The sequence below is a fragment of the Sapajus apella genome, unplaced genomic scaffold (assembly GCF_009761245.1).
Source record: "Sapajus apella isolate SASKATOON/1434 unplaced genomic scaffold, GSC_monkey_1.0 scaffold74, whole genome shotgun sequence".
In the NCBI taxonomy this organism is placed as follows: Eukaryota; Metazoa; Chordata; class Mammalia; order Primates; family Cebidae; genus Sapajus; species Sapajus apella.
In genome coordinates, this window is record NW_022437014.1 from 868,770 (window position 1) to 895,673 (window position 26,904).

The following is a 26,904-nucleotide window of genomic DNA, read 5'->3' on the forward strand; positions in this document are numbered from 1 at the left end:
TTCCATGTTTACTCCATTAAATAAGATGAAAGCTTTCAGAACATTTATTTGCAAAATGACTGTCAGTATCAACCATATGCATCAAAGCACCATATGTGCTGAGGGGGAGGAGCACTTGATGGGCTGCTTGTTTTATGGCTTTTGCTGTTACAAAAAAAAATGCTGGCTTTTAATATGTACTTTAAAATATACTCATGTCTGGGAGAGAACTTTTAAAAACATTTTGTGTTTAATTTTTAAAAAATTATTTAATAGGAATCTACAAGAAGGTAGATCAATCCTCAGGGCTAGCCATCCAGTAGAACCAGTGATTAAATCCAAGTGTATAGGTTTATGTGTGCATGTACATGATATACATGGTATTTTTGGGTTGTTGATATAGTGATTTAATTATTAATAGTCTAAACATTATTTGAATTCAATTCTTTGACGTTTATTAATTATAGGATTGATAGTTCCTGACACAGGTGTGAGTACAAAATGTTATGTGTGTTGGCTAACTGCTCTGTTACCAGTACCAGGATGTAGTGAGAATTAGCAGCCAACAGGATTCCTTTACTGTGATTGAGTTGGTGGAACTTAATCTTGCTCCAAACCACATAATCTCTGGTGTTTTTAACTGCTATCCTAATGAGTAAATGTACTATTTTTAGCGCCTATTCCCCTGTAGACAACCTCTTAATCTCTCAGCATACCGTTTTCTCAGGAATCTCTAGGGAAGTGATACCGTTCCTTGTCATATCTTTTAAGAAGTTGCTGAGCATTGTATCAGCCTCTGTTCCAAAGTCTTTCATCATATGGGCCAAAGAATACTGCAGAAGAAGGTCATGCCTGAGACGGGACAGTCTGAGAAGCCCGAAGAAGCAACACTTTCCATAGGCTACCTCTGATGTGAAACGAATTCTGGAGGAGGCAGTTAGGTCCTCAGTTACTAGTTCTGGTTTACATTAGAGCGGATGCCTAAATAACAGGACCGTACTTTGTGTAGTCCCCATGCTTTCTCTTATCCAAGGATCTGGAGGGCCGTCTGCTAGGCTGGACAGTGGCTTGGGAAGCATCAGCTGGAACGAGGAGGGAATCTGAACAGAGCTTCCACTTTCTGTGGGTTTGGATTACAGCATTGTTTAGTCCTTCTAGCTCTGCAAGCCCGAGGAAGAAAATACATAATCAGCACCCCACTTATCACCAGGGCTCTCCATTTATCTCTCCCCTTTTGTAATCACTACGTTGTAAGATCCACGAGGGCAGGGAACATGCTTTTATCATACAGGTTGAGCATCCCTAATCTCAAAATTCAGAATGCTCTAAATCGGAAACATGAGCACTAACATGATGTCACAAATGGAAAATTTCACACCTGACTGCATGTGACAGGTCACAATCCAAAACACGGGCATGTAACACACAGTTTATTCAGTGTTCCCACAGAAGTGTACAGCAACCTTTTAATCAAAACAGCTTCATAGGTGGAGACTGAAAGCCAGCCGTTGGTGGTGTGGTGGTGGTTTAACTACTGGTACCAATACTCTGGTATCACCAGTACTCTGGTGATGCTGTGCTGCTTAGTTACCCTGAACACAGTCTTTTTCACTGTATTAATGATACATTTAAAAAAAAAAAAAAAATACAGAGTTTCGCTCTTATTACCCAGGCTGGAGTGCAGTGGCGTGATCTCAGCTCACCACAACCTCTACCTTCCGGTTCAGGCGATTCTCCTGCTTCAGCCTCCCAAGTGGCTGGGATTAAATGCACCACCACGGCCGGCTAATTTTGTATTTTTAGTAGAGATGAGTCTTCTCCATGTTGGTCAGGCTAGTCTTGAACTCCTGGCCTCAGATGATCTGCCCACCTCTGCCTCCCAAAGTGCTGGGATTATAAGTGTGAGCCACTGTGCCCAGCCAGGATACCTTTTTAAAATTAAATACTAGCATGAATGTGTAATAAGTGTAAGAAAATGAATGTTTATTGGTAGCATAGAAATTCAGTGTTAGGAATGATGGTGTTGCAAACTTCCACAGATTGTCTAAATGGGTGGCTGAGACAGTGACACCTTTGCTTTCTGATGGTTCAGTATACACAAACTTTTGTTTCATGTACAAAATTACTAAAAATATTGTATAAAACTACTTTTAGGCTGTGTGTACAAGGTGTGTATGAAATGCAAAATGAATTTAAACTTGGGTCCCATTCCAAAGATAGCTCATTCTGTATATGAAAATATTCCGAAATTTGAAAAAATCCCAAATTTGAAACACTTCTGGTTCCAAGCATTTTGGACAGGGATACTCAACCTGTGTTTAACATTCATAGTATCTCTCTCTCTCCCCTTGACAATTCCATGTCAGGACAGTTAGAGAGGGCTGTCTAAAAGAGTGAGAGAGCTAATCTAGAGTTCATTCTGGTGTAGCTTGGGGAGCTATGAGAGTTACAATTCAATTTTAAAGTTTTTATTAAAAAGTATACAGAATATATTACAATTGTACAAACATATATATAATCTACAAAAGTGTAAAAGTACAATGAACCCCCTATGTATCCATCCATGCACCCTTCATGGAAAGATTTTCCATCTCCTGTTGCTATATATTGATTAAATGGACCTCTTCGATCTTCCCTCTGGTTAGATGAATAGCTAATGTGTCATTCCTGAGTCCACAACTTGTAGCAATTGCTGTTAGTTACTCATTGTATTGAGTAGTATTCTGAGACTTGCAGTGAATAATCTTACCCTACTGTCAGTAAATATCTTTTTTTAGTCTTAAAACTCTTGATTATGTTTTGTCGTTCACTGAGATGTCAACTCATAGCTCTTGAGAATTACCTATTAGTACTCTCTTCTGAATGGGTCTTCAGAATATGAGGGTTATATACGTATGAGGGTAATATACAAACCTTTGGAAGTATGAAGAAGGAATTGAAAACTTACTTGAATGATCTCAGTAAGCTACATTTCAGCATCTGTATTTTATTACAAAATTAATCCTCTTGCTGCTTTACCAGTTCGATCACAAGTTTATGTCTTTAAAGTTGGTAGAACAGATGGACCTATAATAACTATACTGAAGATAACTTCTACTAGTGGAAAGCTGTTCATTGCATTTATAGAAATTAAGTAGCCCTTACGCTGGCCCTTACACGTTCTATAGAAGTATCTTTGTGCCTCTGGAGCTGAGCATAAACTGTAACAGTTGGCTTTGAGTCCAAATATTTACGAAAGCTGAGAAACCCTCTAATTTTACTTACTGATGTCAGGTTTTTTTTTTTGTTTGTTTGTTTGTTTTTTTTTTTTTTTTTTTTGGGTGTTTTATTTTTATTTTTTAAAATATGTATTTTATTGAACTTTATGAGATTTTAAAATAAGTTTTGAACATGCATAAAAATATGGTGCTCACTTTTATTACTTTAAACAAAGAGACTCTTCTGTTAAAAATTTGTTACAAGTTTTTCACTTATTTTCAAGCATCTATTAGAATAATTTTCATTCATCCTGCTGTTTGAAGTACCCAAGCAGGACATAGGTTAGTTCTACCCTTAAACCTAAGATGTAGATTATAAACAGGTTTTCCATTTGCAACACAACAGTAGACATTCTTGTTAAATTAGTTTGAGAAATGTGTTTTATTTTGTACAAGGTACAATCCCTCTGTAATTTAAAAAAGTATTGCCATTTCATAGTCTTATTAATACTGTACAATAATGGTTTTTCTTTCATTCATTTTAATTGCACACACATGAATTTGAAAATTTAGTTTCTGAAAAATAACTGAACAGATCTTTCAAAGTCACCCGTAAAATGCACAGTGCACATGTCTAGGGTGACTGTGAACCTGTTTGTGATGGTGTTAGAAGTTTCTAACAGTTGCTTTGTAAGATTGAAATGTCTTTTACCGGTAACTCTTCGTTAGGTGAAGGCAGCTGTTGTCACCATAGATTGATCACACCCTCTGCCTTTCCCTTCTGCTCTGTATTGCCTGGTTTGACTTGTATTACATTTCCTTAAAAACTCATGGAATGCTAGAGCTGAAGGGCTGTTAGAGCTGTCTTTCCACTCTCTGCTTCTCCCCTTTTTTATGCATAGAAAAAAAAGGAGCCCAGAGAGGGCAGCTAATTTGACCAGAGTAACATTGAAGTCTCTTGATTCAGGGCATTAGCTATTCCACCTCTTGCTGAATAATACCTTTGCCTAGAGGATAGTTGACAAAAGAGGCGAAACTTGAAGAGTGATGCTGCTTGTTTGCAGTTTGCCAGGCAGCAGCTCTTATACATGCAGGATAAGGGAAGAAGAGAAAACCTGGGATTGCGGTGAAGTCCTTGCTGATCTGACTTCTTCATGCTTCATCCTTGCTTCACAAACACTTGCTGCCCTGAAATACTGAGGTAAGCCTCTTACCTTTATTTCTTTCTACATATGTATGCGAAATATTTACTTGGGTTTACAAAGTAATTCCTAGTATTTATATTTCAATAAGGCTTTGGAAAGTAAATTTACTATTGCTAATCAGTTGCTCCCATGCACACATGCAGCATTCATGTAAGTATTGTGTATTTTCCTCTAACAGTAAAATTTGCTTATTCCTTGAGCGACGTGGGAGGGGGAGATGTACTCATTTATTTTCTTGCTTTTTCTGATAATTGCCCAGCTTCCAATTTCTATCAAGGTTTTCAGAATTCTTATTTTCTTGTAGCAATATTCCAGCTTTGCAGTCATTTACTTCCCCTTTTGTGTATCGTTTTGGAACTGGCTGGACTATACCAGTGAATGGGATGGTATAGGAGTTGCCATTAGCTTCCTAGGTTTGCCCTTTTTGTTTGTTTTTGCTTTTTTTTTTTTTCTTTCTTTGCCCTTTTTGTTTTTAATTCTTGTGAGAAGGTTCTCTTTAGGGCTTGGGAGTTGACTTAATTTTGACTCATCTGAGCCTCAGTTTATCTGTGTTCATAGAGGGAGGTATAGACATACCTGAATACTGGGATCTGGAGCATTAGTGTAAGCATATTGAGCTAGCTTAGTAAGTCGTAGTTTAAGATAGAAGGTGGAAGGCCTTCATATCCTCACATGCTGTTTACAGTAACATTTTTACATCATGTTACAGCAACTGGTTATAGTCCATTCTTTTTTTGATCATTTCATTTAGTTCTATTAAAAAGCATAATGTACTTTGAGCAATGTAAACCTGCCGTATCCACATTTGTCCAATTTCCTGCACTTTTAGGTTTCATACTACATCAGTCTCAAGATTCATGAAGAACTACTTGAAAGCAAGTACTCTTGAGTCAGGGGGTGCTGTCTAAATAAAATGAGGAGGCCAGGTAGCCGTCTTCAGGGATATTTAATCCCTAGCAGTCTGTGACTGCTTACTTAAAGGATCATCTTAGAGCCCTGTTGTACATGGAATGATTCCGGTGTTAGATGGACTAAGTAGATATGACAAAGCCAGGACTGACTTGCAATGTTCTTGAGCTTTGAGTTGGCAAAATTTGATAAAGTTGGCCTAGGAATCATCGTTGTAGACTGAAAGAGACACTGCTGCACTGTGTGTGCGCGCGCGCGCGCGTGTGTGTGTGTGTGTGTGTGTGTACACCTATCACGGGGCAGAAGAAAGTAATCACGGGGTAGAAGAAAGTAAAGTCTTGTTTTTCAAAATGGAAGTTGTCAGCATTAGACTATATACTAGATTCTATAATCTTGGCTGTTGCAATTTGATGGACCAGACATTTATGTACAGATATTTTAAGACTGATATTGGAACAGTTCGTGTCTATGTATTGTCTTTGATAATAAAACAGATGTTGATGGTAACAGCAACCAAAAGTACATATACGTTTCAGGTGCTTTAAAGTAATCCTCTGCCCTCCCCAGTCACCTTTTTGTCCTAGGAAGGTTTGTTAACCTACATGTTTTTTTAAATATTACGTTTGAGATAAATATATGTATATATATTTGTATCAGCTGTATTTAGCTGATGTTGATGAGTAGCTATATCTTAAAATCTTTTAAAAATCATATAATCCAGGGCATTTGGGGCTGAGTGGGTGATAACATTTGCCTTTGAGAACACAACTCCTTGAACAGTTATCCCAGTCCCACCTGGACGCTCTTCTTTAGTTCCGGGTGAACGTAATAACTAACATGCAGCTGGAGCCAGTCTGTACCATTACTTCAAGGGATTGTCTTCCTTCAGAGTCAGAATATTCAGTGGAGCACACTGCCAGAGAGAAGCTTATCCCTCTTAAGATTGCGTGTCCTGGGAGGGCCCATTGGCAGGGCTCTGTCTTACTGGGAGGAGGTCATAATGACCAGGAATATGACTGTTCCTAGGTAGGTCGTATGGATTCTGGATATAGCTGGAGTTATGACCGCGACCTTCTTGGACCACACTGACTGTGGGCTCTAAGAAATATAGTGAAAAATGAGTTCAGAGAACAGATTAGCTTTTGTTGCCTTGTTGGAGAGAAAAAGGGCTCTACTTAACTTGGGGAAAGGAGCTAGGGATTTAGTCTATGACAAATACATGAGGGTGAGGACTGAGGCTTGCTCAGGAGATGGAACACTAAGTGAAAGTGCTGTCTAAAAGGGTTTAAAATATCCTAGAGGTAGGAGTCTTATCAGTGAGCCCAGGGACATAGATTAAACTGGGAGAAGGTAGAAGGTGATTTAGAAACTTGTCAGTGAAATGAGATTTGTATCAATAGTTGAAGAGAGTGTGTGTGTGTGTGCGCGCGCACGCGCGCGTGTGTGTGCAAGAAAGGCAGCCTAGGAAAGACAGTTTACCTTAGAGATTCCTTAAAAAGCAACAAAAGAATGATATGTTGTCAAGACGGGGTGGATGGAGAGGGGTTGCTTTTACTTCAGATGCTGCACTGTTGCTCTGATTTCACTAAGTTACTTATTTGAGACACCTACCAACTTCATATATATTTTTATTAGATGTCGACAAGGATGGCCCGTCTGTGTACGGAGACCCCACGTGCACAGGAGACTTCATTTCTACATAGCTGCTTTCTGGAAGCTTGTTGCAGGTGAGGATGGGTGGGTCCTTAATTGTGGCGTAAGGATTTTCACTGCTATTCAAGGAACAAGTACTAGAACTGCACACGGATTCTCTCATGTAATCTGCAAGGCAAGAGAGAGTTCTTAGGACAGGCAAGAACACAAGTCTTCATATTAACACTAGAAGCAGACTGCAGTTGAGTTTATGTGCCTTTGGGATCCTAGGGCTGGAAAAGCCAGGATAATCCAAGATTTAATTACTTATTAAATGTGTTGAGAAATGCTCTCCCAGGTAGGCAGAGTTCTTTTTCCAAGGAAACTTAACATTTTTGGAGGATAGGAACATTTTTATTTTTAGTGATCAGGTATTCAAGATATGAATAGTATGCTTTGACACGTATTATTTAATTTTTGTAAATTCCCGGAAAGATTGCTGATAGTTACATTTTAGAGACGAAGACTCAGAGATAACGAGTGACTTGGCTAAAGTCACACAGCTAGTAAGTTAAGTGGCAGTGCCAACACTTCAATCCATTCCTTGCACTCCTTGGCCTTTGCGTTTTCTGTGATGATATTCTTGTGAATTATTCTTTTTTGAGATGTTGTCTAAACTGGTCTCAAACTCTTGGGCTTAAGTGGTTCTCCTGCCTCAGCCTCCTGAGTAGCTGGCATTACAGGTACGTGCCACCACACCTGGCTTTAATTCTTTCCCGTGACTGAGAGGCTTAGGTTCAGAAGGCGACAGCGTGTGTTTTAGCACAGATGTCAGCAATTTGACAGCCTATAAGTGGCAGACTCTTAACAGTATCCCTGTCTTCCAGGAGCTTGTGATCAGAATAGAGTAGACTGAAGTGTATTTGAGGTGTAAAAAGCATGTCAGTCTTAAGCTAGCCTTTGGAAAGTTCCTGTTTTCTAGCAAACCTGTAACATGTCCTTAGGATGCTTATCCCGTTCTTGTGAATGCTAACTAAAACCTGTTTCGGTAGTACCTTTCTGATACTAGAGCTCATGCTTCCCCGCCTGCCACCTCTCAGCTGTATAGCTGTACCATCCCCAAGACTTCAGAGTACATGAGGATGCAGACTGGTTTCCAAATAACTGCAGCTTCACTGGGGGAAGAAAGGTTCTTTAGTGGCTGGCAGTCACAGAAGGAAAGGGGATTCCCTCTTTCATCCCTACACCATTCTCCTTTTAGGGAAGATCACTGCCTCCTGCAGATAGTCCCAAGCAAGGCGGGATTTGCCTACAAAGAGCAGTAAGCTCTCATCTGGCAGCTCTGACCTTCATCTGTGAGGCTCTGCTAGACAAGGGATCCAGACGCAAGCACCGAGTTGCTTGACTTGATAGTCGAAAGTGATCTAAAAGGCATCTCAGCGCGAAATTCTTGGGTGATCTATCACTAGAACTACCACAGTTTACATTTTGGGCTGCTATTTATTTATGCTGTCTCCAACTTCTAAGGGTGATGAAAATGGTAAAAAGTGAAAGTGATAATGTAACTCAATGGATGACTTAGATGTACCTTGGGACCCTGAAAGCAGAGCACTGCATATGGCTGAGTAGCTAGATGTGTGACACCACAAGTATTCTTTTATCTCCCATGAAAGGTAACTGGTTGGAAGAGGATTTACTTTTCTGTTAAAGTAGGTTGTTTGTTTCAGCAGGTAGTATTTCCTCAGTCTTGTACAAAATATGTTCACTCATTAGTTCTTTCAAGTGTTCACAACACTCTGTGGTATAGGTAGAGCAATAATTCTCTCTCTCTTCTTATTGCTTATGAGATTTAGAGTGGGAATTGACTTCCTCAGGATCACACTGCTTATCAGTAGCAGAGCAAACACTGTCGAACCAGGCTCAGCACTTTCCATCATAACTTAGCCCAGAAGTAGTGAGGGGTGTTGGCTTTAGTCACATCTTAGGATTGTGGCCTCGTTAGCATATGACTCTAGAGAGAAGGAGAAAACATCCTTGCTAGACACTGAATGGTCTCAGCCATCACCAGCAAGGCCTAAACGGAGGCTAGATAGACCCAGATGCTGGTTGAGGCTCACATGGGGAAAAGTGGCTGTGGGCCCTTGACTGTGACCTGCCCAAGCCACTTAAATTTGCCTTAGTGGGTACTTAGTTTTTTAGTACAGGGGATTGGTGGTAAGTCCAGAACCCCAGCCAGCATGGCCCATCTGCCCCACTTTGGGTTCTCTGAACTCATCAGCCAAGCAGTAAGGCACAGAGCTGCTGTTTTGGAAGCCGAAGACTAGCAGTATTTAAAGAAAGTCTGTTGCAGCTGTCTCAGCTGCATATTTTCTAACATGTGAGGAATAACGATAGTTCACTTTATGTAGCACTTAGTTTTCATTCCAATTAGGTAATTTGAAACTTGTTATATCGTGAGTAGGGCTGGGCAGAACTATTATTACTACTTTACAATGAGGAATCTGAAGCTCAGAAAATTTGCTAATATAATTCCTAATGTTAGTAAGCAGTTTAGTCAGGACTCAACCCCTGTCTTCTCTTGATTGATACCAATCAAGATGTTTTCTCTCACTTGTTCTTGTCCTTATCTCTAAAGGCAAACTGTGTCTGCAGCAGCCCCCCCTTACCCTTAACAAGGGATGTTCTTCATCTGTGGGCCAAGCCCAGCTGAGAGAAGGCTGAACTCTAAGCTTTTTGTGGGTATCCCATGACCGACTTGAATTACGGCAGTGGGAGAGTCTTGAAGCTCAATGCCTAAAGGAACCTCAGCCAGTTGATAGTGCCTCTCTTCTCATTTTCACCAGAAAGGTCAGGGCTACTTTCAAGTTTTGGGAAATAAATTGTTGGCTCTGGAGCAGGGGGTGATCCTAAATGGATAAAAGAGAAGTTGACGTTTGTGGGGAGGGGATTAAGCTCAGGGAGAAGTATCCTCCACACAGGGGCAGAGGATGGAGAAACGCATGTGTGTGTTGGCTGGGTGGTGAGAAAAGGGTGTTGAATTATGGACTAATCTGTACGCCATCTACTGGGACTGGAGAATGGGGAGGGGCTAGGCAAGTTGGGAACTCCACCTCAGGAAGCCACTTTCTTCTCCAGCTGAGTCATCCACCTGCCTGCAAGAGAGGAGGGCAGGGTTGAGGGGAAGAATAACCAGCTGCTCTTAGATACTTCCTCATCCTTTTACAGCCCCACCCCTGTCCCTAGTCCCAGCCCTTCAGGGTGTTTTGCAAAGCGGAAGCATCAACTCAGGCTACCCAAGCTCTGGGAGTCACTCCTCCAAGGCTTGTAATTCATATCAGGGTTGGTGGCTTGGTCCTATCATGCCCTGGCATTTGCTCTTATCTGGTTCCTATTTCCCCACCTAGTCATACACTATCAGAGACAGAGGGGGCTTCTGAGATGAACTAAACATTTTCATTTTATAAAGGATGCATCAAATCCAGAGAGAGGCAGTGACTTTCCAGGACCACCTTGTATGTGGGATCTGAACCCACCTTGGCTTCTAGGGGCATGCTAACCTCCATTAAAGCCCATCTTAACTGTTAGGGATAAACCCAGGCACTGAACATCCATCTCTTGCTTCTTGGCTTGCTACTATTAATAGAAGGCCACACTGCCTCTTCTCTTCCTGGGCCATAAATTAGCATCCTTCTCTTGATTAACAGATAGGAGGAGGGGAGGAGGTCTCAGGGTCAGAACATTGGCTTTTTTTTTTTTTTTTTTTTTTTGGCAAGTCTTGCTCTGTCGCCAGGGTGCAGTGGCACCATCTCGGCTCACTGCAACCTCTGCCTCCCAGGTTCAAGTGATTGTCCTGCCTCAGCCTCCCAAGTAGCTGGGAGTACAGGTGCCGGCCACCATGTCTGGCTAATTTTTGGATTTTTAGTAGAGACGGGGTTTCACCATGTTGGCCAGGATGGTCTCTGGCTCTTGACCTTGTGATCTGCCTGCCTCAGTCTCCCAAAGTGCTGGGATTACAGGTGTGAGCCACTGCGTCCAGCCAGAACACTGGCTTTAAGAAGTAATCTTCAAGATGTCATTGGGCTCCTAACCTGAAGAGCCCAAATTTATGCAAAGAGAGACTTGGAAGTTAGATGGCAAGGAGCACACAGCGGAGGGGGGGTGGCGGGAAGCGGCAGCAACAGTGGGCTCAAGGATTGCAGCATCATAAAGGCCATGGAGAAGAGCCGGGAGGATTTCTTCTTTAGCACTTTGGAATGCCTGACAAGGAGTTGAACACGAGGCAGTTTGTTCCAGGATCATTGTGCTGGAGGGAGAAGGGGAAATAGAAGGGTGTTCAGCAGTGTAAGTGGTCTCACTTAACCTCCAGGATGACAGTGAGTGGAGTTCTTCAGTAAGTAACAGGGGAGAGGGCAGGCATTGATTAAAGGCTTTTAGAACGTTAGAGTTTGAAAGGGCCTTAGAGATGCTGCTAGTGCAACTCCATCGTTTTATAGTGGAAGAAGCTGAGACCCAGAAAACAGTGCTGTGACCCAGTCAGCACCAGACAGCAAGAGCTACAACTCAAAGTCCGTAACTCCTAGGCTAGGACTTTTTCCCATTGAGTTCAGAGAACACTGAAACTCCTAATTCTTAGTGGTTCTGATTTGGTTTGGGCCAATAGTTTTAGGAACTAGTTTCATTCTGTCTACAAGCTAGTATATTTAATGTTTATTTGGGGGGCGTTAGCCAATTGGTGGGATTTATTCCATGTTTTGATAAATATTTCTGTAAAATTCTGAACTGTGACATTACATTTTCTCCTTTTCAGTTCTCTTATTCTGATGTATCGGTCCTCAACACCTGCTGGTACATTTGCTTACGTGGCTCTTTTTTACTCTTTAAAGGATGATTGTAGCCAGAGTGGTAAAATAAAATCTGGCTGGCTGCCTGCTGAGCTCGCCCTTGCACTCAGAGGTCAGATATATGAGTCCATAAAATAGGAATGAAGAGAATGCTGAGGCAGAGACACTGTTTTCCTGAGCTTTGTTTTACATTTGTGATTGTGAATCTGAAAGTGACCACCCTAATCACAGTGTACAGGACAACACAATGCGTAGGACAGTTGTGTGTTCATTTATTGAGGTGTCTGGGCCTGTCGGAGCTTATTCACGCTTGAGTCATGCATGTTCTGGAGCTAGAAAGGCTCTTAGAGATCTTTCAGAAAGAAACTGAGGTTCTAGGTCATAGTCATGAAATAGTAGAGCTGCTCTTGGTTTTCAGCCTTACCTGCTGTAATGGTGCGTCTCTTCATTTGGATGGTTTAAAAGTCAAAACTCACAGAAAATTGCCAAAATAATGTTTCCAAGGAAGTAATGTCTGTTGGCTGGCTGGGAGGCTGGGGATGACCTTTGTCCTCAGGCAGTTCTCTTGGGCTGCACCTACCCTAACAAAGGCTGACAGTGAGTCGGCCTTATTACTGTCTTATTCAGAACACAATACTCACCACCACCCCTACCCTGAGCTCACCCCACATCTAATAACCATCTCCCCAAAAGGACTGCAGTCGACGAGCTGTTCTTGATTAAGGAATGGTTGTGTCTTGGTATATGTAAGCCTAGGTCTGAGAGACTAGAACAATAATCAGGTTTATCTGGGTCAGTTTAGACCACTGCTTTCCACATGATAGTTGCATAAGGATACCCTGAGGGTGCTCTTCACAGATGCAGATTCCAGGGCCCCACTCTAGATCTACTGCATCAGAGTCTTGAGGAGATGGGGTGTGAACATCTGTATTTTTAATAAGCTTTCCAGGTGATTCAGGATATCCACTGGGACCTTTGCTGTCATCTCTCTTTCAGTTTAGCTTAAGCTCTTTTTTTTTTTTTTTTTTTTTTTTTTTTTTGGAGACGGTTTCTCTCTCGTTGCCCAGGCTGGATGGAGTGCAACAGCATGATCTTGGCTGACTGCAACTTCCACCTCCCAGGTTCAAGCGATTCCCGTGCCTCAGCCTCCCGAGTAGCTGGGCTCACAGGTGTGTGCTACCAGGCCTGGCTAATTTTGTACTTTTAGTAGAGACAGGGTTTCACTATGTTGCCCAGGCTGGTCTTGAACTCCCGACCTCAAGTGATCTGCCTATCTCTCAAAGTGCTGAGCCACCATGCCTGGCCTTTTTTAAAAAATTTTTTTTCTTTTTATTTTTGAGACACAGTCTTGCTCTGTAACCCAGGCTGGAGTGCAGTGGAGCAATCTTGGTACACTGCAGCCTTTGCCTCCTGGGTTCAGGCAATTCTCATGCCTCAGGCTCCCAAGTAGCTGGGATTATAGGTGTGTGCCACCATGCCCGGCTAATTTTTGTATGTTTAGTAGAGACAGGGTTTTGCCATGTTGGCCAGACTGGTCTTGAACGCCTGACCTCAGGTGATCTGCCTGCCTTTCGAAGTGCTGAGATCATAGACGTCAGCCACCACGCCCAACCTTAGGCTCTTTTAAGTAGACCTCTGCGATGAAAGGAAAACCCCATTACATTAGTACAGTCTTTACAATATGCAAAAACACTTCCCATCTGTGATTTTATTGGTTTCTCATAACTTTGTTAGACAGTAGGACAGATATTAGACAACAGGATAGGCATTATTATCCCAACCTTGCAGATGAGGAAACTGAGCCTTGGAGAGCTCACAGTCAATAAACGGAGTGGCAAGTGACAGAGTTGCAAAGCCCCCCATTTCACACATTCTGGCATTTAAACCTAGGGCAGGACCTGACCTTTCAATCTTTGGCTTCACCTGTAGACTTCTTAGAGGGATGATCCAGCTTTTGCAGTTCCCATGTGTTAGGGGTTTGTCCTGGCTTCTCTGCTCTTGGAGGCAGAGATCTCTTGAGGTTGGAGTGCCATACAATATTAACACTGCATATCATTTTCATTCCTTGTGCCCCCAGAAAGCCAGCAGGTGCAGGGTGGCATTCCTCACTAGTGCAACGACAGGAGGCTTCTGGGGCAGGTAGATCAACTTTATTTCAGATTTTATAATCAATTTAGCTCGTACTAATTGGTTGGATAATGATGCTTTACATTTCCGAAGACATTTAGTTGGCATCTATAAAAAACCCACAAGCATTTGCTAAGCAGGTGCAACTGAAATCGAAACATGAATTCATTATTATGATGATTGCCCCTCTTGGGCACAGCTACGCAGCAGCCCAGGCCCTGCGGTCTTTTAACCTTTTGTGGGGGCCGGCACACGCAGTTTCTCTCACATGGAATTGCTGGCCATTTCAGATCTGCCCTCTATCTTGCTAAGCCCTTTGTAATAAGACATCAGGATTGGATACTCTACCTTTGAAGCCTTTGTCCATAACGTATGTGTTGTGACGTCTATCCATTCCACAAACACCTGTGTAAAAATATCATGTAAGGAAAGACAATATGGGGTAAGGTTTACTTAGACTGATTGAGTTCTTTCTTTTTTCTTGCTTCCCCCCCCTTTCTCCCCTACCCAGAAAATAAGTAGTTGTTTATTGCTAGAAAATGATTTTGGGTTTAAGCTACCTGAAATTGTTTTGATTATAGGCATTCTTCAAAGGCTCATAAGCATTAAGGCGAGCCACAGCGACCCCTGGTATATTCAGCACTCCTTCCCTTTAACCTTCACCATAGGGGAGTGTCTTTCAGGAAGTAATAAAATGCTGTCCTCATGCCACCTGGAGTCCCTGTAGGTGAAACTCCAGGCTCCAAGGGTATAGGATAAGGAATGAAGCAGAACCAGTTCTTTGCTTGAGGGCAGGCTGTATGACATTCCAAATCACAGTTCTGTTGGAATTTGGAATGGGTTTGAAGACAGTATTTATCACCTCGCAGCTCTGGTCCTCTCTGTCCTCTCCTGGATCCAAGGCTCATCTGAGGGGAGCCAGAGAGAAAGAAAGGGGGACAGGTGGCTGAGGTTCTTGATGAGTCATCTTTATATAGGACGTACAAGACATTTCCTTCCACAGCCAGTTCTCTTAGTTACTCATTTTTTGGGGTGGACCATTTATACATAATGTAGAGTTGTTTTTGAAAAGTATTACCAATGTTTTTAGCCCTAAGTATTTTTTTCTACCATTTGGCTGTCAGTTTTTTCCTAGGTTTCAACAACGCATGACGGCCGTCAGCCTCAGCCAGAGGCTTCAGGGACTAAGCTTGGGCTCTTGGCTGCTGGTGATCCCAGAAAAGAAATTGTTTGACATTTCTAAGTTGGGACAGGAATGACTCTGGCTCAAAGTCAAAGCCATTTTTTCTTCCAGCTTTTAACTGAGGACACAGTGCCAAGCAAGACCTGCAGCAAGTGCTTACTAAAATACAGTTTGACTCCCCTTGACTCTTCCCAGTTGCTGACAGTGAAGACCAACCTGTTGCTATTCGGATTCCTTCCTGTAGCTCCCCTACATAGAGCTGTCATGTTGAATTTGAAAGGGTCTACTCCCATCTGCCTACCTTCCACAGGATTACCGAGAGACACGGCAGAGCCAGGCCCAAGATTTTCTTTCAAGTTTGCTTTTTGTTTTTGAGATGGAGTCTCGCTCTGTCACCTAGGCTGAAGTGCAGTGGCGCAATCTCTGCTTACTGCAACCTTCACCTCCCGGGTTCAAGTGATTCTCCTGTCTCAGCCCCCCTAGTAGCTGGGATCACAGGCATGTGCCACCATGCCTATTTTTTTTTTAAAGTAGAGATGGGGTCTCACCATGTTGGCTAGGCTGGTCTCGAACTCTTGACCTCAAGTGATCTGCCCGCCTCAGCCTCCCAAAGTGTTGGGACTACAGCTGTGAGCCACTGTGCCTGGCCTCAAGTTTGCTATTTTTCTGAAAGGCTTATAGGAACCTGTGCCCTTCAGAATCATGACTGCAACCGTCTATATACGGACATCAGCTCAGCACTTTATACCATAGAAGGACATTTTTTTGCCTTCCCTGAGGGAGAGTGGCTAGGCTAACTTTTCCTCCTTTTTACAGAGCAGGGAACAGGCCGAAAGAGCAACAGTGACTTGTCCAAAACCACACCAGCAAGTGAGAAAAGTCGAGTTACAGCTAGAGCGATCCCTCCAGGTACTCCTTCCCCCTGGACACCAGCCTGCGTGGGTATAGGACAAAAAATAACAGCGCATGGTCCTCTGGCTACACTAAAGCGTGAGATCTGTAAAGCTGGGAGAAATCTGGCCTAGCTCAGAGGACGCTCCCCTGTGGAAAGAGGTATGGGGTGGTGGTGGGTCTGTGTGTGTGTATATGTCGGTAGAATGAGGGAGATTATAGTTGGTGGGGTTACCAAATGCCCTGGATACTGTCCAGGGAACCCACAGCTCCTGAGTATAGGCCCAGGGTCCATGCAGCCCATGGCTGCTCGGTGGGCAGATGAATTCAGAACCTTCACTCTTCTTAGTGTTGCTGGGCCCAGGACCTGCAGGGATTGGTAGAGCAGCAGTTTCCTTAGAGTTCTAGAAACCAGCCAGAGCCTGAGGTCAGGCCCAGAGTTGTCTGGTATGCTAAGGCCCTGCCCCAGGGTGCCCCAGAGGAGCCACTTTGTAGGGAGGCCACATTCTCTGTTCATTCATTGCACTTATTCCTATGACACCTTCTGTAACTCCTACCCACATGTTCCCATCTCAGGGCTAACCTTCCAAGTCTCTCTTGTGTGTCTCTCCCAAGCCACCAAGTTCCAGCCCGGGCTGTACTCAGTACATGAATACAGATGATGTTGGTTGATACATCCTGCCCCAGCCTCTCCAGATCCCTGCTTGACAACCCTACCTAGTGATCTGAGAAAGCTTAGCTTGGGTTACTGGGGTTTCTGGAGTCTCTGGGAGACACTGGACTTAGTGGCTAGAGAGCTAACTCCCTGTTACCCACTCCAACAGGGCCCAGAGAACCCCAAAGATGTCACCATCCCCAAGTCATTTTCAAATGGTTTTGGGTGGTATTTTGTGGCCTGTAGGGAGGGCGGTTTTTTTTGGATCTTGTCCACTCCAAGCAGCGTGTTTGTCCACATCCACTGTCCACTATGGGAACAGAATGGGGAAGATCCAGACAGGTTTCCATCTTTAGATAGGGGTTGGGCTGGTAGACATGTCCGGAGGGAAGAGGGTTTAAAAGGGAGAGTCCTGGGACCATGGGGCGGGATTAGGGCAGGTGCTGGGTCTGTCGGGCATGAGAGAGGGTGGAGGGTAGGGCTGGGGTCTGACCTGGTGAGTGTGGCTCAGCGGGGCGGCTGAGGTGTCTAAGTTCAATGTAGAAGTCCTCGGGTGGGTACCTGGCCTCCAGGGCACTGATCTGGAAATGGGAGTCTAGTGAGAGGAATGACAGGGAGGAGCCATTATTCCCAGGGCCCTGCTATGGCAGGGGAAGGGGGTAGAACGTACACAAGTGGGTCAGGGTGAGGCAGGCTGGAAGGACTCAGGGCCTCTGTGTATAGCATCCAAAGGGTCCAGGGCCAGCGGGGCCAGGGGGATCTTCTAGAGCCAAGGTCATCTGCCTTGTTTCCCTTCTCCCTCCCTCCCTCCCTCCCTCCCTCCCTCCGCAGGAATTAGTGCTCCTCCACCAAGGCAGAGGGAAGAAGCCCTTGAAAGGGGCACCCTGGTAGGGCCTGGGTCAGGCAGAGCTTCCTATCCAGATGGTGAGTGTGTCTTTTGCTTCCCTGGTTTTCTCCCTTGTGGCCCCTGGGTCATAGCAGGGACTTATCCCCTAATATAGTAATGGAAGGGAGTCTTGGGCGTCATCTGCTTGTGACAGCCAGAATTTCTCCCTGGGGGAAACCATGTTCAGGACTCATAACCCTTTCCCTTTGAGCTGGGTCCCTCTCAATATGGAAGAAGAAGAATAGGGTGGAACATGATGGTGGGGACCAGACTCAAACCACTACTGACCTAACACGTTCACATAGCTGTAGGGGGTCCAGCTTGCTGTGTCTCTGTCAAGGGACTTGTTACTGAGCTGTTTGGAGAGTAGGAGAGCCAGTTAATATCTGGTGCCCCAGGTGCCCCTCCCCAGTCTTCACTTTGCCTAGCGCCAGTGCACCCACCCGGTGATAATCCTGATACACTTGGGTCCTAGGCCACTGAGAGAAAGGGGGAGCTAGGAGTTCCATGACAGGCCACCATGGTGCTTGGTGCCAGTAGGAACAGAACATTCCCACCCAAGCTGTTGGGCTGAAGTTATAGGGTTCCCAGGCCTTCTGGGGTAGATTGAACAAAGCTGGCCCCAACAGAGGAAGCAGATTAGCTGAGGGTGGGGCTGAGCTTTAGGAGAGGGGCCTCTGGTGATGTCTCAGCTGCACCATGAGGCCATCTCCAGCACAGAGGGGAGTCTTGAGGCTGCCTGCAATATCACTGTCACCTCTGCCACCTGACCCTGATTTGGGCTGAACGTGAGATTTTCCTTTTCCTGTGACCAAAGGAAAGCTTCAGAACAGGGTGTCTTGAGGCTCATACTGCATCCCTTCTTTCTCTGCATTCTCACAGCTGCCCTTCATATATGAGGCAAGGATGGTTATCCTCATTTCACAGGTGGCGACCTGAGTCCTGACTTGTGTGCCTTGCTCGTGAACACACAAGGAGTCAGTAGCAGAGCTGTGTCTGGAGCTCAGGTCTCAGCTCCTAGTGCCATGTCCTTTCCATGTCATCACAGCTGCCTGCCTCTGCTGCAGATGCCCTGTCTGTTAGGCTGAGGGATCCTTAACCACAGCGAGCCACCCTGGGTCCTTGGGCTGAGGTGACCCAGAGGATCACCAAGTTGGCTCCTCTGCAGTAATTCTAGCCCCTTAGCAAAAGAGCGTGGAGGCTGAGAGTGGCCCTGGGGTATTGGCTTGATGGTGGTTGCCCTTGAGGCTGTATAGTATCTGTTACTGTTGCTGCACCAGGTCTGTGGCAGAAGGCATGGTCTGTGGGCTGGTGGTCATTCTCCATGAGACAGACAGGGAAGAAAGATTCCTAGAACTCTAGGGCATAGCTTTGGACTGTGGAAGCCATGCTTTTGGCCCTGAATGGATATTATGGGAAGCCAGGAGTCCCGAGGTTCCCACTCCACCATGGCCCTGCTCCCCGCTGTTCTACGTCTAAGGCACAGGTGGGAGTCTGGAGGTATGCAGCGTGAGCCTCTCAGACCTGTCCTTGGGGCTGTTCTTCCTCACTTTGTGTTTCCCACTCTGCCTGGTATGGGTCCGGGCACATCAAGGGAGCTCTCCAAATTATCTACACAAAGGTGCTGATACATCCCTGCTCAAGGGCCTGTGACTGTAAGGAGGACGTCTTGCCAACAGCCAGGGTTATGCTGGAAGCTGTCAGGGAAATTCCTGTACAGGAGCGTGCACACCTGCCATGAAGACCTACAGAACTCACTGTCCACAGAACACTGGCTATGGCTGAAGTGTGGGTTCCACAGCCCTTGTGTTGATTCAGATTTCAGCAAATGATTATGAGTGGGTACTGATGACATGGGTATGTTCAGGTCAAGGAAACATTGTTAGGTGGTTATCTGAATAACAGTGGTTATTCTGTGACATGCCAGTTGGACAGATGCTGTTGGTAGCACACTGCAGTGATTTGTGGTAGGTGGTCTAGTGTTTGGATTACATGTTGACATGTGGCAAAAGTGTCTACATGATATACATGATTCCATGGCTCGGTACCAGTTGGTTACGCACAGGGTGCAGGGGTATGTGTTAGACTGAGTGATGCACTGGGCTCCGTGTAACATGCTGGCTCCATGACATGCTTCAGAGTGTTTACATGTACCTTCCATGTGGGGGTACAATTCCTCCTTGGGCAGAGGTGAGGGTTAAATGAGAGGGCAGTGGGTGGGGGCTGGGGAGTCAGGGGCCCGGTACCTTGGCGGGGCTGTTCCTGTCCAGAGTGCTGGCCTGGCTGGTGTTAGGCCCCCCACACGCCAGTGCGTGGTAGCTGGAATTGGAAAAGCAGTGGGCATGGCTGCTACTTTGAGACAAATCTGGGAAGAGAACAAGGTGCCACATACCATCATACCCCTGCACCTGGCATGAGATACCCCCAGTACTAATGCTTGGGCTGGGAGCCTTGAGAGAGCCCTGCAAAGACAAATAGCCAAGTACCCATCCCCTACGCTTCCTGGCATCCATTACCCCTACTGAAATCTGGAGAGCCTGATTTGCTCTTTCCCTTATGCTGGCCCTCCCTGCAGCATGCAGGTTAGGCTCACCAGTGACAAGGGGGGCACCACCAACTGGAGCCTGGATGAGGCATGTTGGCTTTGATAGCCTCACATGTCCCTGGGTCCCTATTTAGGGCTGGGCGGACCCTCTGCTTCCTTCTAGGGTTACATCCTGGTAATGAGATCATACAGAGAATCTCACTCTTCTTGACCCTGCCCTTCCGTCCTAAGGGAACCAGAACCTCTCCACAGGGCCGGGGAATGCCAGAGGAATGGCATAGGAAACCATAGCCAACCTTCTCAGTGTAGTCATAGAAGAAAATCCCCAAATCTCCTGTGTGGGAGATGTCTGCTTTGGCTGAAGCCAGTGTGACATGTACACCAGGAACCCCTTGAAGGCATGGTGTGCACTGGCCTGCCTCTGTCTATCCTGCAGTGCCTCGCATGAAGCTGGACACACAGAAGGTAGTGCTTGGCAGGAATGGGCTGAAGTGATCTGGGTTTTCTAAGCACAAGATGCAGGAGGCTGCAGATGAGCCATGTGCCATGGAGCCATCTGGAGAGAGCTGTTACCTTGTGCTCATCCAGACAGGCTCGGCCTTGTATGGCCTAGGGTTATGTGGCAATTTCAGAGCATTCTGGCCTCTACTGTTTAAATATGAAGCAAAAAAACTTTCTTATTTCCAAGGCAGCAGTCCAGGGGAAAGGAAGGAAATGACCCAGCAGCCCCACCTCCACCCCACTCAGACTCCAAATGAAATACCTGCCGGAGCTGTTCACCGCTGTGGTGGATGCACTTGGCTCTGGCACACTTGCCAGAGTGACATTGTCCAGACTTTCAGACCTCCCCCAAGTCAGGTACTGTCCTCTTATGCTGTACTAATAGGGCCCTCCTAACTGGGAACTGGGAGGGAGGGTTGTCCTGAGGCCTTTAGGGAATCAGAAATGGACAGGCTCTGGGCAGTGGGCCCCAAGGTCTAGCTTCCTGAGGTGGTACCAACATCAGGTTGGGGAGATGGTTCCCTGGAGAGCTTAGGGAAGTGACTGCCTAGTGTGAGTGCTCCGGAGGCTGACGCCTAGTAAGGATAGGGACGCTCTGGGAAGATGGGAAGAGGCTCCCAACCATGGCTGCTCAGAGCTAGGGACCGGTACCTTTCCTAGGTAGGCTCCTGCTCCCCACCCCCACTGTCACTCCAGGGGAGACTGAGCTTCCACATCCACCCCAGCAGCCAACCCGACAGGCACAACCATTCCTGGGGGGTGTGTGTATGGAGGGGAAGACGAGGGAGGCCAGGAGCATGGCCCTTACCTGAGAGAGAGTAGTCAGTGCTGGTCATCCTCATAGCAGGTGTGTAGGAGACGCGGGGAGCTAGGTCTCGGCCCTTCTCTTTCTGCCGCCGCTGGTGCCAGGCAAATAGACCCAGCAGCACCACAATGAGGAACAGCAGCAGCATGATGCCTGTGACAGCACCCACCGAGTGCTGCTCTGCACCCAGGGCTGGGCTGATCTTGGTGTAGGGGTTCAGCTCCTCCATCATGAGGGCAGCTGCGGGCAGAGGGAGGGCCTGAGCCTGGGGCTGGCCTGCTTGCACTTCAGATCTCCTGGGGCTGGGCTCAGATGCCCATAACCCCTCTAATAAGGTAGGAGACCTGGTTCTGGCGTTGGCCCGATTCCTCAGTCCCTATGTGACTACCCCCAGCCCTCACCACTAAAGGGGATGGAGTCCCAGGGTCATGACAAGAAGTGACTGTGACTGTGATTTTACTGTGTTCCAAAAATGAGTTCGAGATATTAACTCATGTACTCTCTCCAGCAGCCCTATGAAGGGACTCGTATTTTCCTTTCACAGATGAAAAAAACCAAGTTCCCAAAAGAAATTGTGCCCAAGATTACATAGCCTGTAATTGGCGGAGTCAGGTTTCTCAGGAGTCGGGAAAACATGAACACAGCCCCTCTCCCTGCTTACCAATTGTGTGGCTCAGAGTCCCTAGTTTGCTCATGTGTAGCATAGGGACAGTCATCTCACCCACCCCAGTGGTTGTGAGCACCAAGTGATAAACTGGCAAGGAGAGCTCTAAGTGCTGTGCTATTATTTCCAGGATTACTGCCCATAGGACCCTTCTTGGTTTCATATGTATATATATATTTATTTGTCTGTGTGTGTGCGCGCGCACGCTGCCCGCACCCTCCGTGCTGATGCTTAGTCTAGAGGCTGTCCTGCCAGGCCTGCAGTGTCTAGACTCCTCCTTGGCTGTTGGCTGCTGGCTGAACTGAGCTGGCCAGCATCCCTAGGGAGGTAAAAGTGCTGCATTATCGTTCTCAGTGATTTATCCTCAGAATGCAAGGGAAATCTGTCTTTTGGCTCCTTTTCTATAATGTGGATAATTGAGATCCCATTTTCATTCCCCATCTCCTAGAACCAGCATGTTTGCAGCACGTCATAAAGGGCTTTTGTGTAACAAAGCCAGTGTTTATGGAGTGTTCACTTAGGTGTCAGGGACCATGCTGAATCTTTTACCCATACTGTCTCAACTTGATCCTCACAACTGGACCCTGGGACTCCATCTCCTTTAGGCACTATGAGGTGTCATCTGACCATAGTATTACAACCAAGGTCGAGCCCCTGTGGGCTCCTTGACCTTCAGAGTAATTGTGCGTCATGTGGGAAGACAATGATTAATCTACTCTTTCCACTTGCATGTGGAGTAACAGGTCTAGCAAAACAAAATGACCCACTCAACGACACCTAGCGGGCAATGGCCAGACCAGAGCTTGGCAGATATTCTAACGTGGTCTGGTGGCCTTTCCACAGTACCAGCTTGTGGTTACCCTTGCCTGGCTCATGGGAAACTTGCCAAGGGTGAGCCCGGGGAAGCTGTGACTGAGGGACTGCCTGCCCCTCGTGTCTCTCCTGCACTTGGAGCCTCTGCAGCGCACCCTGTTCCTGCTGTCCTCACAAATGTGAATAAAGGGAATTGTCATCAAATCCAGCCGTTCCAGTTGGAATCTCCCCAGAACCTCCATGGGGCCCTTTCCACAGAGCCCAGGGGCTCTACCACCTGTGTATTACCTTGGTCACACCTGATTCCTTTGAAGCCAGGGCTGCAGTAACAGGTGCCGGTGACATGGTCACAGGTGGAGTTGTTCATGCACTCGCATAGCTGCTGACAGCCGTAGCCAAAGGTTCCTGGGGCACACCCTGTGTGGCACAAAGAGTTAGGGTAGAGGACCCACTCACTCTGCACCCCTCCTGTTCCATGTGTAGACAGCTATGGCAGTACGCCTGCTCTGCCTCCCACTGAGTGAAGCCTATTCCCTTAGCTCCTGTTGTGCTTTGGCTAGATACTTGGGGGTGGACAGAACATTTATAGCACTGAGTGGGGGACACAAGGACAGAAGAGGAGAGAGCAGGGCCCACTCATCCCTACTTTCTCCTCATGCAGCACATGTAAGCAGTATCTTCCACCTGCTAGGCCCTGATCTGAGTGCGTAGGGACTTCAAAGATTAATAAAAAAAGATCCTGCCTCCCACTGTTTTCTCATTACCTGCTACGGCCTTTGCCCTGCCCTAAATGCCCCCCACCTCCTCCCAACTGAAGGGAGACATTCTTCAAACAACAACGTAGGCACAACGTTCCTCAGCATTTTTCCTTGGAAGTAGCCCCCAAAGTCAATGGACCACGGGGTACAGAGCCCTGAGTGAGTGTCCCCTGAAGCAGGAGGCATCCTCTGCAGGAGGTGATACAGCAGCATCACCCGGATCAGGGGTCAGGGCAGCTTACTCTGCTCGCAGTGTTGTCCAGTGAAGCCCGTGCGGCAGGTGCACTTGCCACTGATGTGGTCACAGCTGGCGCCATTCTGACACTGGCATACGCGCCCACAGTCCTTCCCAAAAAATGCTGCTGGGCAGCCTAGAGAAATAGGATTTCCAGTCACAAGAGTTGCTGCTGGATGGGGACAAGGGCAGAGGTGTAGCGGGGGCCAGACCGGGCTTCTTTCTTTTTTTTGCACAGCATGGGATGAAGACTAGTGAGCTCCTGCACCAGAGCTGTCTCCCTGCTCAGGCTTTTCATGTTGAAGGGGCAGGGGCGAGGTGATCCTTGCCTTTCCAAGACAGAGGGGCTTAGGAACCACAGGCCAGGCTCGGGTCTCCTTCCTGTGTGGCCACAGGCTGCTCCTCTCCACCCTGGGCCCCACTGTCCAAGGAGGGTCTGGTCTTGGTGATTGCCGGGGTACCTTGCAGCCCTGACCTTTCAGGAGTTTGGGCTTGTTCATCCCCTGAACCCCGTCAGGTCTGGAGCTGCCCCTGCAGAGCTCCTCAGTTCTCATGGGGCAGGAGTCGGGTACCAGTCCTGGGGCCGGCTTCCTTCCTCCCTTCCTGCTGGTTTGGACAATGCCCACCGTGGCCAGTAGGCCGCAGCATGGGATTCTAAGTGGCTGGGAGGCCAGGAGGTGGGGCTTACGCTGTGTGCAGAAGAGTCCAGTCCAGCCAGGGGTGCAGTGGCAGGCTCCGTCCTCGGCGCTGCAGCGTGCCCCGTTGTGGCAGCTGCATGTATGGAAGCAGGCAGGGCCCCAGAACCCAGGTGGGCAAGCTAGGATGCGGGTGGAATGCAGAGGGTGAGGGGAAGGTGGAGAGGGGCAGGCAGAGAGGGAGAATAAGGGGGGGGTACACATCAGAGCCAAGATGCTACAATGGACCTGGCTGACATTTCCTGGCTTTCAGGGGCTTCACACACTGTTCCCAGAATTCCTGCACTTACCTCTTGGCATCGTTACCCAGGATTCCCATTAAGCCCAGGTTCTCTGCCTCTCTGCCCACCCTCCAAGGCTTTGATGACTGACTCAGCAGGGTTCTGAGGGCCCCTGAGCCTCCCCTCTCGGGGACTGACTGATTTGGAGCACGTGGGTAAACACTGTGGTTTACCATGTATGTACTGTGTGCACTTTCCCCACGAGAATGGGGACTTTGCTAGGGCAGGAGCTTTCTCCTCTTTTAACTGGTGAGCTCCCAAGGATGGAGCCTGTCTCCCCATCATAATAGAAATTCCCTCAACCATCTAACTAGAGCGTCTCCAAGGGTACTGGCTAGGTCTCACCTGTCAGACAAGGAGCTCCACAGGGTCCCTGTCCTTAGTTTGGGGGCTTCTGGAGACGGGCTGTTCCCTCCACATCAGATTGGTGCACTTTACATGAACAGCCCCTAGGACATCATTCACACGGGCCATCCAGAGGGCACCATACCCTCCTGAGGTGGCTGCCCTGGCCCCATCTCACTTCCCTACTCCCAAACTCAAGCACGCTGGTCCTTGCCCAGGTGTCAGTGGAATGTTAAGTCTCAGAATTCATAGCATTAATGGTACCATCAACAATATCAATACCTTTAATATCAATAATACCAATGGTCAATCCTGATCATTTATCATGTTAGTTATAGAGCTAAATGGGGGCTCATTCCTACATGCAGGAGATTTCATCCCTGGAAGTGGAGGTACCAGGGCAGAGAGGTTTTGGGTCTGACCCCAGGTAGGGGCATTCCCAGATGGCAGCAGCTTACCCTGTGAGCAGTCCTTGCCAATCCATCCAGGGAAGCACTGGCAGGAGCCATCGATAGGGCTGCAGGTCCCGTTGTTGGCACAGGAACAGAGCTGGGCACAGTCCTGCCCAAAGTGTCCTCCAGCGCACACTGTGGGCACAGGGCAGCCTGGCACCCGTCCTCCCACCTGTGTTCCTCTGACTTCCACCCACAGCCTCATCCCTAGATGTTCTCAAGCCAAAGCCATGATTACCCCGAGGTCATGGATCTGGATAGAAACTGCTCACCTTGGCACCCTCATCACCCTTCTGCATTTGCACATGAATGAGTTGCCCCTCTCATGCCTACAGCTGCATTCTTCAGGAGGCTCTGTAATGATCGCCTGTGATTAAGAACAGCCTGAGGCCCATGGAGGTAGGACCACCTGACTTAGGTCTCACAGATGAGAAGCGGGAGGCTGAGCTTATGGACTCACAGTCCAGTGCTCCCTGTACTGTTACACAGCCTTCTGCTTTCCATTACCACCTTCGCCAGCATCACGGATTCCACAACCACGAGGATAGAGAATATGTACAGCTGGAAGGAGAGGGGCAAAGGCTGTGTGGCAGGCCTGCCTGCGGCCTGACTGTCAGAGAACCAGCCCTGACTGTCCCTGCCTGCACTCCAGCCTGGGTTACAGAGCATCCCCATTGCTGCAAAATAAAGTCAGTCCTTGGAGATCAGCACAGAGGATCACAGGAAGGTGCTGATTCTTGAAGAGACGTGACTTCCCCAGGACCCAGGTCCCTCACATTTTGGGCTGAAACCCTCTGCTTCACACCACACTGCCTCGTATTGGTAGTCCTTCCCCAGCCAGACGGTGGGCAGCTAGCGGCTGGGATCTGCATCTACTCAGTGCTTTTCCTGAATATGATTAGTTAAGAAAGGCAGCATGGTGGACCAGACTCTCCAGTCCAAAGCCTTGGATTTAGGTCCAAGTTTTCTTTATGTATTCAACAAACATATACATGGCACTTAAATGCACCAGACACTCTTCAGTGTGCTTCACGAATACAGGCATACCTTAGAGATGTGGGTTTGGTTCCAGACCACTGCAAGTGCATATTGTAGTAAAGTGAGTCACACAGATTTTTGGGTTTCCCAGAGCATATAAAAATTACGGTTACATTATACCATGGTCTATTAAGTGTGCAATTGCCTTATGTCTAAAAAACAATGTACATGCCTTGATTAAAAAACACTTTATTGCAAAAAAATGCTGACAAAGATATGAAGTGTGTACATGGTGTTGGAACGTGGCACCGACAGGCTTGCTTAAGG

General features: G+C 46.9%; 1 protein-coding gene across 14 annotated transcripts in view; it reads right to left on the reverse strand.

Moving 5' to 3' along the window:
- Window positions 1–4,071: 4,071 nt before the first annotated feature.
- The window catches only part of MEGF11 (multiple EGF like domains 11), a 388,577-nt gene continuing 365,744 nt past the window's right edge, over window positions 4,072–26,904 (reverse strand). The window contains exons 16-26 of one of the 14 annotated variants that reach the window (XM_032251018.1): window positions 25,606–25,734; window positions 24,515–24,643; window positions 23,834–23,962; window positions 23,122–23,250; window positions 21,360–21,596; window positions 19,752–19,870; window positions 17,794–17,860; window positions 17,113–17,214; window positions 14,239–14,295; window positions 6,902–7,111; window positions 4,072–6,388 (exon numbers count right to left, since the gene is read on the reverse strand). In XM_032251018.1, the coding sequence (XP_032106909.1) occupies window positions 6,228–6,388; window positions 6,902–7,111; window positions 14,239–14,295; window positions 17,113–17,214; window positions 17,794–17,860; window positions 19,752–19,870; window positions 21,360–21,596; window positions 23,122–23,250; window positions 23,834–23,962; window positions 24,515–24,643; window positions 25,606–25,734 (1,469 nt within the window). In that variant the 3' untranslated portion in view covers window positions 4,072–6,227. Of the gene's footprint in view, window positions 6,389–6,901; window positions 7,112–9,547; window positions 10,075–13,456; window positions 13,999–14,238; window positions 14,296–17,112; window positions 17,215–17,793; window positions 17,861–19,751; window positions 19,871–21,359; window positions 21,597–23,121; window positions 23,251–23,833; window positions 23,963–24,514; window positions 24,644–25,605; window positions 25,735–26,904 lie in introns of those variants that run through there. The other 13 variants (XM_032251021.1, XM_032251020.1, XM_032251019.1 and 10 more) reach the window with 13 other exon arrangements.